Source organism: Galeopterus variegatus, unplaced genomic scaffold, assembly GCF_000696425.1.
Source record: "Galeopterus variegatus unplaced genomic scaffold, G_variegatus-3.0.2 Scaffold850, whole genome shotgun sequence".
NCBI lineage: Eukaryota > Metazoa > Chordata > Mammalia > Dermoptera > Cynocephalidae > Galeopterus > Galeopterus variegatus.
Window position 1 is genome coordinate 672,527 of NW_007726961.1, and position 19,988 is coordinate 692,514.

Consider the following 19,988-nt stretch of genomic DNA (forward strand, 5'->3'; position numbering starts at 1 on the left):
CTATCACCAAAGTGTTAACACAGTGTTGATCACAGGCAACACAGTGAAATAGGAAAGGATTAGACTATCACCAGCTAAACAACTGGAGAGAAGCTTTACAGACCTGGGGCAGTGGTGTCATTGGGACAGCGGTGTCCCAGAATGACTTAGGCTGTTAAAAGCATGTAAATCCAAATATTCCATTTTTAAAACACAAAATATCTATAACACATACTCTCGAAGCTTCAGAGTCTTTACATAGATTTGTTAAAAACAGGTTGCTATCTAACAATGTGAAGCTTTGAATAAATATCTAAGCCGAATTTTATACCATCTGATTTTACAAATCACTTATGATAAAACCATATATGTAGCAGCTTTTTCTCCAATCACACCTCTTTCAGCAAAGTTTTAGAATATAACTTATGTGTGACAAACTTTTATGCTACTTTCATTCTAGTTCATATTTTAGTCAAGAATACAAAATCAAAACATAAAACAATCACTTTCTTTCTAGTTTTTTATACTTATATTCCTCCATTTTATAATCAGGACTAGAGTAGCCAATGAAAATATATTTTAAAAATATTTTCAAAATCCGTTATTGTTTAAAAATTGAAACTTTATAAGTCAATGATGAAAGCATCTTTTTGAAATTCTACAGGCTTTTGTGTATGACCACAAGCAGTGACCTCTGGTATTTTCTGCCAAAACACTTCATTTGTCTCACAGAACAACTAATCAATTCCAGAACCCATCAATCATTTCAGTTGTATACTAGTCTGGTCTTGCTTAGAGAAGGTCCAGATGGCTGCCTGTGTAAGTGGAATTAATAAAATTCTGATAGATTACATGGCATGAAACTACAAAATATAGCAGGGAAGACCAAATCTTATTGCAAGATGGGGTGGGTACTGAATACTCTTCATTTATTGTATTTTTAATACTTGCTCTAATTTCTCAATTCATGTGCCAACTTCTAGATCAAACCTTCTAAGTATACAAGTAACCAAACGCAATTTCTTGTTAAGTGTGCCAGTATATGCAGTGCAGAATCATTTGACTCTTTGCAAAGCCCTGCGCCGATTAACCTGTGTTTTTTCTGCTCATCTGCAGTATAAATGAAATACAGGTGAACTCAAAACTAGTGGTAACTGTCTGTGAGTTACCAGATTTGTTACTCTCTTGTTTCTATAGTTCCAAAGACAGATCTAATAGCACTGGCTCTCCCTTCCTTGTATTCCATTTTCTTTGCAAAAGCAAACAACTTGTATCTAATTCTATAACCAAACTGGCATGTGATTTTAGCTTCCAACATCAGCCCTTTGCTGTTGGTCTCCTCTGTGGGGGACACCCTATGCTGAGTAACAATACCAGTAAAAACTAACAGTTACATAGTAACTTATTTTGTGCCCAGTATTATTCTAGGATGCTTGTGTGTATGCATTCATATAATCCACATAAGCACGTGAGACAGGTACCGTATTTATCCATTTTACAGATAAGTAACTGCCCAAGATCACACAGCTAGTAAGTAGTGGAACCAGCATCTGAATGTCAGTGGTCTGGCTCCATAATTTTTTGTACTCACACTGTACCCCCTCTATTATATTACAAAATAGTTACCTAAATTCAGAATGAAAAATTGGTGTCAAGGCTCTGTGATATTAACACAGAGATCTGTACCTGTGACATATATTGTCACTTTCTATGACAGAATGGAAATAAGGCTCAGAACAAAAAAGGCAGGAAGCAAGCTCAGAAATGGCCCCAGTGGCCCTTGGCTCAAGAACATTTACATAAAACTAAAATGGGCCCTTAACTTGTCATCTACAATACACTTCAGTCAGGAAAGCTGCCATAACAGTGGAACCCAAGCCTAATCAAATAGATTTAGTAGATACTGATTTTCTGAATTTTTACAATAATAAAAAGATTTGGAGTTTATTATATATTAAAGTACACAAAACAGACCTTCAAAATACATTACTTTATGTCCTTTTTAAAAACAATGGTTCTAGGTCAAGGGTTTATATCCCGATTATGGCCAGCTCCCCCCGCAAAAAAAAATTCTTAAAAACAATGGTTCCATAGAAAAAACTTTTTTCTTTCATCCAAGTTTACCATTTGATGTTTCTAAAACTTTAAGACCTACCACTTTTACCTCAGCTGAACATAATTCTGCCAAGAAATTGCAATTAGTATTAATTAAAGCACAATTTTCTCTTAGAAAAATAAAACACCAGATATTATATTTCACTAAACTACAAACCAAATTTGATTACATAAATTTCAAGAAATAGCTTATTTTCATTGTTGCAACTGCTTTCTGATACTTAAGGGACTACATCTGGTCCTTGACTAGAATAATCCAACATTTCAGTACATAAGAATTATTATTATGATCTAATTTGTTATAATGGAATTTACATTTTACATTATAAAATGAATTCTCCCAATGTAAGAATATAAATAGTTGCTGTGATTTCTGATCTGCTGTAGTAGTAGAAAAATTACTGTTTGTAATATTTAAGAGGCTTTCAATGGCTGTCTCACATTCGTGTTTTCTGCTATCTCATAACTTAATAATATATTCCAGAATATGAAGACTTAGATGTTATCATAAGACCTAGATGACTTAATGAAATAAGCTGTCTAACCAGTTTTACCCATAGCAAAACTTCATATTTCACTCAATTAATAATATTCGTTAAACATATTTACATGTAAATGTCAAAAGTACTAAGAACATACTATTCAAAAGTTAAGAAGCTAAGAAGCACAAAAATCTACAATGTTTTGTGTCATTGTAGATTCATAATAAATGTGTGCTGAGCTCAATTAAAATGTCTATTTATGAAAATAAGCTATGTTATTCTCTGTCATTGCTTCTCATGATCAAAATTCTAAATATTGATTTAAATCTTAAAGTCACTTCTTTAGGAACTGGGTGGGAGATAAAGGGGGGTGGAGATTACCCTTGCAGTACAGTTTAACTATATCTCAGGAGTACTCTTATCCAGATTTCTACTATCACTTAACTGGAGTACATTTAATTTGTTTCATGTTCTGCAGAACTGCTGTGATCAGTCATGTCACCAGACATTCCAAAAGAAACTATATTCAGCATGACAGTTTGAAAAATACTAGAGCCTGGAGCCTTATGGAAATTGGCCCACAAAATAAAGATCATTATTGTTTATACATAAATGAATAATATCGTTAGAAAATTAAACTTAGTGATTCTTTTTTAAAAAAGCAAAGTCAAGAAATTATTTCAATTTATCTAACGAGGGAAGGAAAATAGCCTATAAATTTTTTTAATTGTTTAGGGAAAGAGGTGAGGATGGGCAGCAGCTCTCGGTTCTATGACAGGGCCACTAGGCTAACTCTACATAATCAACAATCACTAAACTATCCGCACCTTGTGGAAAACAGCTGTGAATACTTCTCAAGTTCTGAGCACTTTTTTTTTTTTCCTTTTTGTCTTTTTTTACTGTCTGGTAACGGGATCGCAACCCTCGGTGTCGCGCCCGCACCGGGGACCGGCAACGGGATCGCAACCCTCAGTGTCGCGCCCGCACCGCACTCAGCCAGTGAGCGGGAACCGGTCTCCACATGGGATCCGAACTCTCGGCGGGAGCGCCGCCACGCTCCCAAGCAGCGCACTCTCCAGTGTGCCACCGGGCCGGCCCAAGTTCTGAGCACTTTTACTGGACACCTACTAAGTTCTGGGAACTTCCTCAGATAGTGAGAACACAGAGATGGATAAAATATAATCCTTGCACTCAAAAACTAAAAGTTTAGTAAAGAGGATAAAGTTTTTAAAAAATTATAATTCAGTGTGGTGTAACGTGATATGCTATAACAAAATTGTAAACAATTGGCTATGGGAAAACAGAGGAGAAATGAATACCTCCCCTCCAAATACCTAGAAAAACGACTCTGAAGGTTTCCTGACTTTTATATAATAAACTTTGATTAGTAGGGTTAAGGTTCTAACATGCCATTTTTTAGAAGACTCTAAAGACAATATACTAATTAAGAACTCCAAAACACTTTCTGAATATGTAAGGGCTGAGAGAAGGGTTAAACTCTGAAAATGTTTTTTTTTAAAGACGACCACTAAGGGGATCTTAACCCTTGACTTGGTGTTGTCAGCACCACGCTATCCTAAGTGAGCTAAACGGCCATCCTTATATAGGGATCCGAACCCACGGCCTTGGTGTTATCAGCACCACACTCTCCCAAGTGAGCGAAGGGCCAGCCCTCTGAAAATGTTTTTTAAACTATGCTTCCTCAAAATTTTTATGGGCTCCTCAGAGTTCTCAGGGTCCATCACAGGATTAGGGTGGCAAATGTACTCCAGGCTGGTAATAGCCTTAAAGGGTATCTTTATCCCTCCCAAATCTCCATCAGCATTCCCCTATCCCACCCCACATAAACATTTAATCTAAGTAAAAATGGTGTACTTGCTATGCAAATAGATTCAAGACAGGTCCCCTAGCATTAACTGATGGCCTAGTCCATAACTGGAAACTATGAGCATTTCAAGTTTCTGATTGATAGTGGTACCAGTAACTTTCCTCTTACAATGCTACCTGGGAGTTCATATCCCTACTTTATGTGGTGGATAATGTCAGTAAACTCTTTTCTTTTTTTTTTTTTTTCCTTTTTGTCTTTTTTCGTGTCCGGCAACGGATTGCAACCCTCAGTGTCGCGCCTGTACCGGACCGGGACCGGCAACGGTATCACAACCCTCGGTGTTGCACCCGCACCTCGCTCAGCCAGTAAGCGGGAACTGGTCTGTATGTGGGATCTGAACCCTCGGCGGGAGCGCCGCCGCGCTCCCAAGCGGCGCACTGTAGCAGTGCGCCACCGGGCCGGCCCCAGTAAACTCTTTTCTGCAAGAGTAAAGCATAAATTTTTGGTACAATTTCCTCTTGATTCTATAAAGATAGGTATTTCCCTTCAATAAATTTAGATGAACCTAGTTTTCCCTTTGAAAATTAGAGCCTATTTATTTCATGTTAATGAATAAGTGAAGCAACATTCGGATGAAGCAACATTCTTACACAAAATGAATAAGAGCATCAGAGATTAACATCTTTTTTTTAGTTTGTAAAGCAACAATAATAGAAGAATGTGTCACATTACTCTTTAAAGTAGCATAGATTTTCTGATTTACGATGCTGAAAGATTATCCAAGAAATTTTGTACATAACACAAAATATAAGAGTTTTGTTTAATACAAAATGATCTTTAAAAAATTTTTTAATTATGGTAAAAAAACTATAAAATTTACCACCTTAACTGTTTCTAAGTATACAGTTTAGTAATGTTAACTACATTCATATTGTTCTGCAACCAATCTCTAGAGCTTTTTCATATGGCAAAACTAAAACTCTGTCCCCATTAAACAACTTTTAACATTTCTCTCTCCCTCCAGCTCCTGGCAAACACTATTTTACTTTCTGTTTCTATTAATTTGACTACTCTAGACACCTCCTATAAGTATAATCATACAATATTTGCCTTTTTGGGACTTGCTTATTTCACTCAGTCCTCAAGTTTCATCCATGTTGTAGCATGTGTCAAAATTTCCTTCCTTTTTAAGGCTGTATGTATATAACACATGTATGTATATAACACATGTATGTATATAACACATGTTGTTTATCTACTCATCCATCAGTGGACACTCTACTTTCTTCCGCCTCTTGACTACTGTAAATAGTGCTGCTATGAACATGAGTGTGCTAATATGTCTCTGAGATCCTGCTTTCGATTATGTTGGATACAGACCCAGAAATGGAATAGCTGGATAATATGGTAATTCTACTTTTAATTTTCTGAGGAAACTTCACATTGTTTTCGATTGTGGCTACACCATTTTACACTCCAAAATGACTTTTTATTTAGAGTAAATTAAATTAAAATGAATTTTAGAGTAAATAAATTATGAAAATTAAAATCTTGAAAATAAATAATAGTATTTTGAGGAAAATTAACAACAAAAAATCCGTAGCTTTAGATTATTTGAGACACAAAACCTTGCCCCATGAACTATTTATGTGGGGAAAAGACATTGATTCATATACTTATTATCAGACATTGGTTATAAGTGATGAGTAATTATTATCACTTATTCAGACATTTATTATCTGGTACTGGCTCAGACACATTGATTTTAAAGATTATACACCAAAAAAATTCTTTCCTGCCATTTATTATCCTACTAGAGATACCACCAAATCAGTTTCATGCTAAGAAAGAGTGGCTCACAAATTGAAGATTTCAGGATTAAAAATATACATATATACACACATACATATAAATACTTACATATATATATGCAAGTATATTCCTATTATCAAAGATCCAAAGAGAAATTACCTGATGGTTTCTTCATGATATAGAGAACTAACAACTGGGCCACCAAAACCAGTATTTGCTTCTTTTCCTTTCTTCTCTGGTATCTAGAGGGGGTTGGGGAGAGTGAAAAAAAGATATGGATTAAAGCAGTGTGTATTTAAACCAGTTACAAAACATTACTTTGCTATAAAATACTAAGGACTTCACCCTAAACCATTTCTTCAAGCCCTAGTAACAATTCTAAGGTGGTATCAGAAAGGTAATAGGACTCTCAGGTCATCACAGAAGTGGAATGGGTACCCACTGGCAATCTAAGGTCATTCCGGTACTGCATTCTGGAGCCACTTAAAAGCAAATTCCCCAGCTGATTGTGAGATGATGTTCAATGTGGAAAATATAAATGATCAAGTAAAAAAAAATTAAGTATAAAATATAAATACCAGACATGAATGTGATCGGGAAAGTTATGTCTAGATTTAAAAAACTGTTCTCAAATAAGAAATAAACTAAACTGTAGCAAAACTTCAAATTCAACCATAAAGAAAATGTTTGGGTGTAAAGAAGGAAGGAGAGAAGGCAGAAGAAAAAGAGAGGAAAGGAGGTTTAGATCTAAAATAAAAGAAAAGAAAACTGCCATGGAAACACTTTCTAAAACTAAGGGTTCAATAGGTCCCCTTATTGTGGTCAAAACCACAACATTAATTTAGAAATAAGGTTCTTCTAAAACATGTAATGTGGAAGCAATGAATTGGGATGTTATTGTCTGAAAAGATCTAACTGCAACCTCTGCCAAAGCCCACATCATCTGCAAGACATTTTTTAGGCCAGGATACCCTGCAAAAGTCAAAACTCTGACTCTAAACCTAGATATGATTTCAGAATTAAAACTGAATTATTTTATTGTCTAATTTGACTGCAAAAAGACTAGTTTTACTTCAAAAGAATACAGGTAATTCCCATATACATTTTTTCTCCTGTTCTTTAAGGAAGGGGCTTTGTTTTATTGTTGTTACCATTTTTGTTTGTTTATTTTGGTCTGTCGACTACTGGGTTAAGGAAAAAGTTGTTGGAGACGGCATATTCTATCAATTCCTAACAACACTGGGGGAATTAAGGTTTCAAGAAATGGTGGGGCCGGCCCAGTGGCGCACTCGGTAGAGTGTGGCGCTTGGGAGTGCGGCGGCGCTCCCGTCGAGGGTTCGGATCCCATATAGAGACCGGTCCGCTCACTGGTTGAGCGCAGTGCGGGCATGACACCGAGGGTTGCGATCCCGTTACCGGTCACGAAAAAAGACAAAAAGGGGGGAAAAAAAAAAAACAAGAAAAGCTTCCAATATTTAAAATTTTAAAACCACTTTTTTCAAATTTATTTTTAATGGACATAAAATTGTATTTATCATGTATAACAAACATAACATTTTGAAGTATATATACATTGTAGAATGGTTAAATCTAGCTAATTAAAGATGCATTACCTCACAGCTATTTTGTGGTGAGAACACAATATTCATTCTCTTAGCATTTTTCAAGAATATATCATCATTAACTGAAGCAACCATGCTGTTCAAAATCAAGACACTTATCAATATATGATAGAAAAAAATTATAATATCATAAACAACTATTAACATGATTAAATAACAAAATATATAAAGTATATTAGTATGATGTTGGCAAATAAGCAGCACTAAATAAATGCCAGATCTTTGTTCTCTGAGGACCATTTTTATTAGAGAACAAATGTTGCAAAGAATTTCTGGGATAGAGAATGCTTTTCATTGTATTTAAAAAAGTACAATCAAAGAGATAATTTATTTTATTTAATCCAATTATACGCCAAATACATGTTCTATTGGTAGGATAAAGGTGAAACATACTTGGTGCTCAAGAGATGCTTACTAAATAAATAGTAAAATGGAAAATGAGAAAACTGGATACCAAAGGGAAAAAGAAATAGAGACAGAACTAAGTATGAGTGTCAGGCACAGCTTCGTGAAAAAGAACTGACATCTAGAGGGTAACAGGAGGAAATGTAGATTACCTAGTTTTTGGTAACGACATTTTAGATACAACACCAAAAATATGATCCATGAAACAAAAAAATTGATTAGTTGGTCTTTATTAAAACTAAAAACTTCTGCTCTTTGAGAGCCATTTAGACAACGAAATAACAAGCCAAAGACTGGGAGAAAATCTTTACAAAATACATATAAAGGACTGGTATCCAAAATATTCAAAGAATTCTTAAAATTCAACAGTAAGAAAAGAAATTATCCAATTAAAAAGTGAGTAAAAGATCTGAGCAGACACTTTGCCAAAGAAGATACAAAGATAGCCAAATAAGCAAATGAAAGATGCTCAACATTCTGTCATTAGAAATGCCACATTGTATATTGACAAAATAAAATTAAATTTTTTTTTAAAAAGAAATGCTAATTAAAGCAAAGATGAGAAATTGCTCACACCTATTAGTATGGCTAAAATCCAACATGTCCTTTGATAGGGAAGTGGATAAACAAATGGTACACACATAAAATATTATTCAGCGATAAAAAGAAATGAGCTATTCTAAATTAAGAAAAGAGAGAGAAGAATAAAATAGTAATCTCAGAGAAAGAGGAGACATTATAACTAATGCCACAGAAATACAAAGGATCATAAGAAGCAACTGTGAACAATTATATGCCAACAAATTGGATAACCTAGAAAAAATGGATAAATACCTAGACTGAATTATAAAGAAATAAAAAATCTGAAAGATCTATAACCAGTAAGAAGATTGAATCAGTAATTAACCCCCCCCTCAAGAAAAGCCTGGGACAAGATGACTTCACTGGACAATTCTATCAAACCTTTGAAAAAGAATTAATGCCAATCCTTCCCAAACTTCCAGAAAACTAAAAAGGATGGAACACTTCTAAATTCATTTTATGAGTCCAGCATTAACCTGATACCAAAGCTAGACAAAGTACCACAAAAAAAGAAAACTACAGACCAATATCCCTCATAAATAATTGATGCAAAAATCAACTGAATACAGGGCCAGCCCGTGGCTCACTCGGGAGAGTGTGGTGCTGATAACACCAAGGCCACGGGTTTGGATCCCCACATAGGGATGGCTGGTTAGCTCACTTGGGAGAGCATGGTGCTGACAACACCTTACTGGTCATCTTTAAAAAAAAAAAAAAAATCAACCGAATACTAGCAAACTGAATTCAATGGCACATTAAAAGGATTATAAGCCATGACCAAGCAAGATTTATTCCCGGAATGCAAGGATGGTTCAACATACAAAAATCAATCAATGCAATACATGACATTAACACAATGAAGGACAAAACCACATGATCATTTCAATTGATGCAGAAAAAAACATTTGACAAAAGTCAATGCCCTTTTATGATAAAAACACTCAATAAACTAGGAATAAAAGGAAACTACTTCAACATAATAAAGGCTATATATTACAAGGCCACAGCTCACATCATACTCAGTGGTGAAAAACGGAAAGGTTTCCCTCTAAGATCAGGAACACGGCAAGGATACTCACACTCATCACTTCTATTCAAGGTAGTATCCTAGCCAGATCAACTGACAAGAAAAAGAAATAAAAGGCATCTAAATGGGAAAGGAAGAGGTAAAATTATCTCTGTTCAAGTCATCATAATATTACATGTAGAAAATCTAAATATTCCACTAAAAACTGCTAGAAATTAATAAATTATTAATAAATTAATAATTCAGCAAAGCTGCAGGATACAAAACCAACACACAAAAATCAGGTTATGTCTGAGGGAGACAGATAATAAATACATAAGTTTTCCGGGCCGGCCCGGTGGCGCACTGGAGAGTGCGCCGCTTGGGAGCGCGGTGGCGCTCCCGCCGAGGGTTTGGATCCCATGTGGAGACCGTTTCCCGCTCACTGGCTGAGCGTGGTGCGAGCGCAACACCAAGGGTTGCGATCCCGTTGCCGGTCCCCGGTACGGGCGCGACACCGAGGGTTGCAATCCCGTTACCAGTCAGTAAAAAAGACAAAAAAGGAAAAAAAAAATACATAAGTTTTCCAATATTAAAAGTAATGATGCTATGGAAAAAAATAGACCTGGGAACAGGGTTGCAATTTTAAATAAGATGGTCAGGGAGGGCTTCGTTGAGAGGGTCATTTGAATAAAGACATAAACAAAGAGAAGTAGTGAGTCTTGCAGATATCTGGGTCAGATTGTTCCAGGTATAGGAAAGAGCAAGTGCAAAGGTCCTGTAATGGAAGTATGCTTAGAATATTACAGAACTTATATGTTTATGTCCTTTACCTACTCTATTTAAGATGGAGAGTGTTAAGTATATTTTAGGAGGCAAGACAAGAGGCAGGAAGACAAGGTTGTTCATGAGACAATCATAGTTTCTATTGGTATCACTCACTGAAACTCTTAATGTGAAGTAGATAATTTAGGAGAGATATCTATAGTCTGCTTGGCAATTATTTGCTATGAAAATACGTACTACTAATTAGGAGTTATATGGTATTTTGAAAAGGGATGAGTACGGTTCTTTTTCTTTTTTATTCAACTAACTGCCTTTATTTTTTAGAGTTTTAGGTTTACAGAAAAATGAATAGAAAACGCAGAGTTCTTTTATACACACACAAATGTATACCCTCCCTGCCCTGACCAATTCCCCATTATTAACATCTTGCGTTAGTGTGGTACATTTGTTACAATTGATGAGCCAATATTAATACAATGTCATTAATTAAAGTCCATAGTTTATATTAGGGTTTACTCTTTATATTGTACATTCTATGGGTTTTGACAAATATATAATGATATGTATCCAACCATTACAGCATCATTCAGAATAGTTTTGCTGCCCTAAAAATCCCCTGTGCTCTACCTGTTTATCCTTCCCTCCACTGATCTTTTCACAGTTTCTATAGTTTTACCTTTTCTGGAATGTCATATAGTTAAAATCATATAGTAGACAGCCTTTTCAGATCAGCTTTTTTAAAATTTTAATTGTTGTTTTAAAAAACATAAAATTTGCCATCTTAGCCATTTTTAAGTATACAGTTCAGTAGTGTTAACTACAGTATTCTCCCTCCCCTGGCCCAAAACACAAGATTTTTCTCTGATCTTCATCAGAAGAACAAGATAGGATTCTGGGAAGTAAAACCCATAAAAGTGGGGAGCCCTCTTATGATCGTGCAGGAGTTTTTGACTCTTGAATGAGTCCACACTTAGCCTTCAGCAATTCATCAATTGCCATTTAAGTGTTCCTTCCTATCAGTTCATGGCTCAAGCATCTTTTGTTATCTTGGCTATGATTCTGTATAATTCACCTGTCTCTCCAGATTTAGGGATGGCCGTTTGACCTGATACCTCAAATATCTGATGAATATTAGAACAGTCTTAATTTTCAGTTTGGTCAGATTTTTGTTGTTGTTGTTGTAGAGGACAGGAGTGATGATTTCCAAGTTGTTTACATGTTGGAGCTGAAACCAGAAGCTAATTACCTTTTAAAGAGATTTTAGAATGAAAAAAATCTTGTATATTTACCCATATATTTAGCACTTCAGTACTCTTCATTCCTTCATGAAAGTCCAAATTTCCATCTGATAATAATTTTCCTTTTACCTAAAGAATTTCTTTTAACAGTTACTGTAGTGCAGTTCAGTAAGCAAGGAATTATCTCTGCTTTTCTTTGTCTGAAAAAAGTCTTTATCTCACCCTCACTTTTTTTTATATTGACATGAGATTCATATAACATAAAATTAGCCACTTTAAAGTGTACAACTGAGTGGCATTTAATAATCACAATGTTGTGCAACCATGACCTCTAGTTCATAAACACATTCATCACCCCAAAAGAAAGGCTTAAATCCATTAAGCAGTCATTCACTATTTCTCCCTCCTCTAATACCTGGCAACCACCAATCTGCTTCCTGTCTCCGTGAATTTACCCATTATAGATATTTCATATAAATGGAATCATACAACGTATAATAGTTTATTTCTGGTTTCTCTCACTTAGCATAATGTTTGCAAGGTTCATCTACATTACAGCATGTATCAGTTCTTCAATCTTTTTTATGGTTGAGTAATATTCCCTTCTATGTATATACCAATACATTTGTTTAACCATTTGTCAGTTGATGGACATTTGGACTGTTTGCACTTTTTGGCTACTGGAAATAATGCCATTATGAACATGTGTGTACAGATATCTGAGTACCTATTTTCAATTCATTTGGGTATATACCTAGGAGTGGAATTGCTGGGTCATATGGTAATTCTATCTTTAAATTTTTGAGGACAATTTAATTGTTTTCCACAGCAACTGCACCACTTTATATTCCCAACAGCAATATAAGATTGTTCCAATTTCTCCACATTCCCACCAACACTTGTTTTTATCTTTTTTATTGTGGTCATCCTACTAGGTGTGAAGTAGTATCTCACTGTCATTTTGAGACACCACTCAAATAACTAATATTTCATGCAATTATGGACCATTCTCTTTGGATAAATGTCTATTTAAGTCCTTTGCCCACTTATTAGTTGGGCTGTCTTTTTGTTGTTGTTACTTATATATTCTGAGTACTAGACCATTAGCAGATATACAGTTTGCATATATTTCCTCCCATTCCTTTTCACTTTCTTGTTAGTGTCCTTTGAAACACAAGTTTTTAATATTGAGAAAGCCTTATTTATCTCTTTTCTTTTGTCACTCAAGCATTTGCTGTCATATCTAATAATCCATGAACAAATCCAAGGTTATTAAGATATACCCCCATCATTTCTTCAAAGAATTTTATAGTTTTAACTAGTATTAGTTAGGCTGTTGATCCATTTTGAGTTAAATTTTCTATATGTTGTCAGACAGAACTGCACATTCATTCTTTTGCATGTGGATATCCAGTTGTTCCAGCACCATTTGTTGAAGATATTATTATTTTCATTGAATGGTGTTGGTACCCTTGCTGAAAATCAATTGACCATAAACTTGAGGGCTTATTTCTGGACTCTCAATTCTATTTCATTGGTCTATATGTCTATCCTTATATGAGTACCACAGTGTTAACTGTAGCTTTGTAGTAAGTTTCGAAACTGCAAAGTATGAATCTTCCGATTTTGTTTTTTTTTCAATACAGTTTTGACTATTTGGGGCCCTTTGCAATTTTGTATGAATTTGAGGATCAGCTTTTCCATTTCTGCAAAAAAATTTCTACAGATTAGTGCAATCTCTCCAAATTCTAACTGCCGGTTGGAATTTTGAGAGATGGCACTAATTGTAGATTGATTTGGGGAGTACTGCCATCTTAACAAAATTAAATCTTCTAATCCATGAACACAGGATGTATTTCCATTTATTTATGTCTTTTTTTAAAAGGAATTATTTTTTTATTGAAACATATTGATTGTACATATTTATGGAGTACAGAGTTATATATATATATATATATATTTTTTTTTTTTTTTGTCTTTTTCCGTGTCCGGCAACGGATCGCAACCCTCAGTGTTGCCCCCGTACCGGACTGGGACCGGCAACGGGATCGCAACCCTCGGTGTTGCCCCCGCGCCTCACTCAGCCAGTGAGCGGGAACCGGTCTGTATGTGGGATCCGAACCCTCGGCGGGAGAGCCGCCGCGCTTCCCAAGCGGCGCACTAGCACAGTGCGCCACCGGGCCGGCCCCAGAGTTATATTTTAATACATACATATAATGTGGAATGATGAAATCAGGGGAGTTAGCAAATTAACCACTGTAAAAATTTATCATTTCTTTATGATGAGAACATCGGAGCTCCTCTCTTCCAGCCATTAGAGAACATACAATAGATCACTGTTAATTACAGATGCCTAATACTACTGTACGCCACTAGTACTTACATTTACTATCTAGCTTAATTTTGTGTCCATTAACCAACCTCTCACTATCCCCTTCCCCCTCCCTTTCTTGGCCTCTAGTAACCACAATTCTACTACTCTCGACTTTGTTTAGATCTTTTTAAATTTCTTCCAGCAATATAGTTTTCAGTGTAAAATCTTCCACCTCCTTGGTTAAAATTACTCCAAGGTATTTTATTCTTTTGGATGCTATTGTAAATGGAACTGTTCTTTTTGTTTCCATTTTGGAGTGTTCATTGCTCCAAATGGGAACATAGTGATTTTTGCATGTTGACCTTGTGTGTTGCAACTTTGCTGAATTAGCTTATTAACTAGTAGTTTCTATATACAGGATCAATGTCATCTGTGAGAACGGATATTTACTTCTTCCTTTCCAATTTGGATGCTGTTTATTTCTTTTTCTTGTCTAATTGCTCTGGCTAGAATTTACAGTACAATGTTGAACAGCAGAGGTGAAAGCAAGCATCCTTGCCTTATCCCTGATCTCAGCAGTAAAAGCTTCTAACCTTTCATCATTGAGTGTGATGTTACCTCTGGGTTTTTCATAAATTCCCATTATTATAAGTAAATTTCACCATCATTTTTGAAAACTATCTTAATTGGTTATAGAATTATATAGGTTGATAGTCTTTACCTTTTGATATCAATCTATTGACCTCAGACTTCTGGAAAGAAGTCTTCTGTAGTTCTCCCTTTGTTCCTCTGTATCATGTTTTATTGTCTGGCTGCTTGTAGGATTTTATTTTTCACTGTGTATTAGTATGTTCTGTGTTGCTTATAACAAAATACATCGAACAGGGTGATTTATAAAGAAAATGAAATTTATTGCTTACAGTTTCTGAGGCTGAGAAGTCCAAAGTCTATCTGGTGGTGGCAACAGTGACCCAGGGGTCACACATTGCAAGATGGTGGAAGCAGAGAGAGAAACAGACTCTCCTCTTCTTTTAAAGCCCTCAGAACCACACCCTTGATCACTGTTTTTAATCCACTCACTACTGCATGGTCCTACAATCCAATCACCTCTTTAAGGCTCCACCTTTCAATTACCATAATAGGATTTCCTACCCTCTTAACAGTCACAGTGGGGGCTAAGTTTCCAATACATAAACCTGGGGGACATAATTCAAGCTTCAGGGAGTTTTGGGGGAACATAATTCAATCCACTACACACTGGTTTTCAACAATTTGATTATGATGTGTACTGGTATGCTCTCACTACGTTTCTTCTGCTTTGGGTTCACTGAGATTCTCGGATCTATGGATTTATGGCAGTGATTCTCAACTAGTGATGATTTTTTTTGCTCCCAAACCCCCACGTCCCCCACACCCCCCTACCCCCGCCTCCCCAGGTTATTTGGCAATGTCTGGGCAATTTTTGGTTGTCAAAACTAGGTGGTGCTATTGCTGCCCAGAGTTCCTGCTAAATGTCCTACAATGCACAGGACAATACTCCACAACAAAGAATTTTCCAGCCCAAAATATCAATGGCACAAAGGTTGAAAAACTCTGGTTTACAGTTTTCATCAAATGTTTAAAGTTTCAGTCATTATTTATAAAATTACTTTTTGTCTTCTCTCTCTTACTTTTCTTCTTTCTGGGACTCCAATTATATGTATGCTACATTACTTGGTACTTTCCCATAACTCACTGGAATTCTGCTCATTTTTTTGTTAAGCCTTTTTATGCTCTGTGCCTCGTTTTGATTAGTTTCACTTGTTACATCTTCGAGTTCACTGATCTTTTCTTATGCAATGTTTAATCTGCTTTTAACTGTACCCAATATTATTTTTCACTTCAGATATTGTATTTTTCCATCTCTAGAAGTTCCATTTGGAACTTTTTATATCTGCCATTTTTCTCTTCATTATGTTCATGTTTTCCTCTACTTTCTTTAATACATATTATATACTTATAATAGGTGTTTACACGTCCTTGCCTGGTATTTCATCATCTTTATCATTTCTTGTCTGCTTTTATTGACAGGCTATTCTTTTGGGTCATATTTTCCTGCTTTTTTACAAGCTTGTAAGACTTTTACTATAAGCCAGGCATTGTAAATTTTAGACTCTTGTTTGCTGGGTTTCATTGTTGGATTTTTATGTTGGATTTTGTTTTGGTATGAGTTAAGTTGCTTGGAATCAGTTTGATCCTTTTGAGGCCCACTTTTAAACTTTGTGAAGACAGAAAGAGAGCAGCCCTAAATGTAGGGCTTAATTTAGCCCTGCTACTGAAATGAAACCCTTCTGAGGCCTCTACTATATGCCACATATACAGTTGTCCCTCAGAATCAGTGGGGGATTGGTTCCAGGGCTGCCCGAGAATACCAAAATCCACAGATGCTCAAGTCCCTGATATAAAATGTCATAGTATTTGCATATAACCTATTCACATCCTCCTGTATACTTTAAATTATCCCTAAATTATTTATAATATCTAATACAATATAAATGCTATGTAAATAGTGTTATATTGTATTGCTTAGTAATAAAAAATAGTCTGTACATATTCAGTGCAGATGCAATTTTTTTCCCAAATATTATCAATCCCCAGTTTGGTTGAATCCATGGATTTAGAACCCACAGATAAGGAGGGCTGACTATATTACATTTTCTTTGCATTCTGACTGGTAGGTAACAAAATATTCTCAGTCCCATGTCAGCTCCAGGAATAGTTTGGCCTACTACTTTCTTGTGTTCTTTCCCCAGCCCATTAGTTTCTTCTTACACATTCACAGATCAGTTTTCAGCCAATGGGACTCCTCTGCAGATCTCTGGAACTCTGTATGCAGGAACGTCCTCTCTGGTATTTGGCCCTGCAAATTCTAGCTCATATCAGTGAGACTACCAGGCAATTTGGAGTTCTCCCTCCTTGCATTGTAGCCCAGAAATTGCTTCCAGGCAACAAACTGAGACACCTGTAGGGCTCAACTTATTTGTTTCCTTTCTCTCATAATTCTGCATTGCTTGTACTGCAATGTCTGAAAATTACTGCTTCGTCCAATAATTTCAGCCACGTCTCTGGTTTTCTTCTTGTTTTAGGCAAAAGAGTAAATCTTGTCCCTATTAGTCTACTATGCCGAAGAGCAGAAGTACCAGAAATATTAATTTTAAGGCCTGCATAATATTCTATGCAGTAATGAAATATAATTTACTTAGCCTTTATTTGACAGTTGCATATTTAGGTTATTTTCATTTTTTTCACTCATAAACAGAGGTATGATGAATACTTTTATGCATAAGGAATAATATAGTTTTAATTAAAATCTTTAGGGAGAAAATTGACCTATAATTTGATTATAGTGTATTCCAAATATATTCATTTTTTTCCTGAAATTACTTCCTCTTTCTGAAGCAACTGCACAAATACACGCATTAGAATGATGATGACAACTTTTTTGGGGGGAGGGACAAAAAGATTATATCTAAGGCAGAATGATATTTGAAAAATAATCTGTCATTATCAGATTAAATTCAGAATATAGCTGCCAAAGATACATTAGTTTTCCTTTCCACCCACTTCATCTACCAGAAGGGGTAAACTTTGTCTACTTTACCCTCTTGATTTCCAATCTGATGAAATGTCTCCCCCAGAGGCTTAGAAGTTTATTCCATTTCTCTCTACTCAAAATCCATTAAGTTATTATTATGTTGCATCAGCAGTTAAAGAAAGAGACTCCAATTTGGCAGCCAATAGGATAAAATTTGCCAATTCTTATATTGCCTCAGACTATATTATTAGAGACACTGAAATGCTCCTTCACTCAAAGGGGAAAGGATAAGTTGTTGGCTGAATCTTTATCACTTGATTGAGACTCTACCTTAGTCAGCTTCAGGGTCAAGATTTAAAACCCTGTAAAAGTTTCTTTTCTGTCTAAGAAAGTAACTATTCCAAAGATTATCAGGCTAACATGCAAAGAGGAGGTTTTGTGCTACCTTTTTTGGATTTTGCTTTGTTGGTTTGTTTAATTTGTTTATAGGTCTACCTGTAGGACTTAGGGTAAATTAATCAACTTCTTTTGCCTCAGTTTCTTCATTGGTAAAGATGGGAATAATAGTACCTATTTCATATGATTTTAAAAATATATGAAAATAGAACTGCGTGCACTGCAAAGTGGTCATTATATAAGTGTTAGATGACATAATAAAAATTATTACTAGCCAAAATATGGCCATTTCTCCAAAGCAAAAGTGTCTCAGTAATACAAATAAAAGATGTCTTGATGTGAAAATTTAAAAGATTGAGCCATGTGTCTTTATCTAATAGCTTTAAACTTCTGATTCTCCTTATCCAAAAAAAAAAAAAAAATCCCACCTAACATATCTCTGTCATAAGAAAAAGGAAAAAAAAACTAGTACTTAAGGGGTACCTTCAATATGCTTATATTATCCAATTCCAACTTCAAAACAATCCTATAAAGCTGGCATTATCACTGTATTTCATTTAACCTAAGACATCAATTATAAGAAGCACCATTATTTTCTGTAATGCTAAGAAAAAACACAGCCAACTAAATATAATACACCATCAATTTTAAGACATATCCAGATTTCAAAAATGTTAAAAACTGAATAAATATCTGCCTTAGATTTGATTAAATATATCTCCATCTTACAGATAGAAAACTGAAGAGAGGTGAAGTGCCCAATGCCACACAGTAATGACACAATTGGGATTCAAGCCAAGATCCTCTGATGCTCTTTCTACTAAACCATACTACCTCTCCAAGATACTTTGGAAACTGTTATTACACATTGACATATTTTGAATTAAAATTTAAGTGAAGTACTTCATTAGTTCAAAGAGAAAACTTTATAACTAAGATAAACATTATCCTTTTAACTTTTTTGAAGCTAATTTATTCTGACAAATTATGCACAATTTAGTTAACGGACTACTACTGTAGTTCTAAACCCTAAAAAAGAATGCTTTTCTAATAATCCTTTTAAAATATTCAAGTATTCTTCCCTGAAATATGAATGGTTATTCATTTCTATGTAAAAAGTAAGAATATTGATCTCATCTCATCTACTATCTGTCACTAAGAACATTTTTAAAAACCTTACCATGAAGATATTGTTGTCTGCTATACATAACAGTAATATTTATAAAATTTTTCAAGAAAGGAAAACTCCACAAATTTGTCTTTAACCTTAGTTTCCCTTAAAATTATGAAAACACAGCATTATTTTAAAAAGCATCTCCCAAAACCTTAAAAAAAGACATTTATACAGACGTCAATTTTCTAGAAATAGGACATTAACACTTAAATTGGTATTGGAAAATAATATTTAAATAAAAGGAAAGAGAGAAAACTAATAAGTGCAAGTAGATACTTTACCCAAATTTCAGCTTTTCCTAATATTTTTTGTATATATATTACATTCACTAGCTAAGAAATAGGCTTTTAAAAAATAAAAAAACTGAAAAACACTTTTTTTAACCAAATATTCTGTCACCACAAAAATATGTGAGGGATATTTTTCCATATAATTAATATAGTCAACAGAACTCCAATGATTCCCTTACAGTCTACTAAGTAAATGTCCTCACTCTATAACAAAACAAAAAATGGTAAAAATTCCACCCCACAATGGAATTTAAGAATAAATATTATATTAATTTTGTCTTCTTAATTTCCTGGCTTTTGTCAATTGTTTTGCTTCTAGGGTGATTTAAAACTAAGGTATTATCACTTGTATCTATGCCCAGCTTCCACTGTACAATATAAAAGG

General features: G+C 34.9%; 1 protein-coding gene across 3 annotated transcripts in view; it reads right to left on the reverse strand.

Annotated features, from left to right (window-relative positions):
• The window catches only part of ACBD6 (acyl-CoA binding domain containing 6), a 195,410-nt gene that overhangs the window by 119,391 nt on the left and 56,031 nt on the right, over positions 1–19,988 (reverse strand). For all 3 annotated transcript variants that reach the window (XM_008572944.1, XM_008572945.1, XM_008572943.1), the window contains one exon: positions 6,376–6,458. In XM_008572944.1, the coding sequence (XP_008571166.1) occupies positions 6,376–6,458 (83 nt within the window). The remainder of the gene's footprint in view (positions 1–6,375; positions 6,459–19,988) is intronic.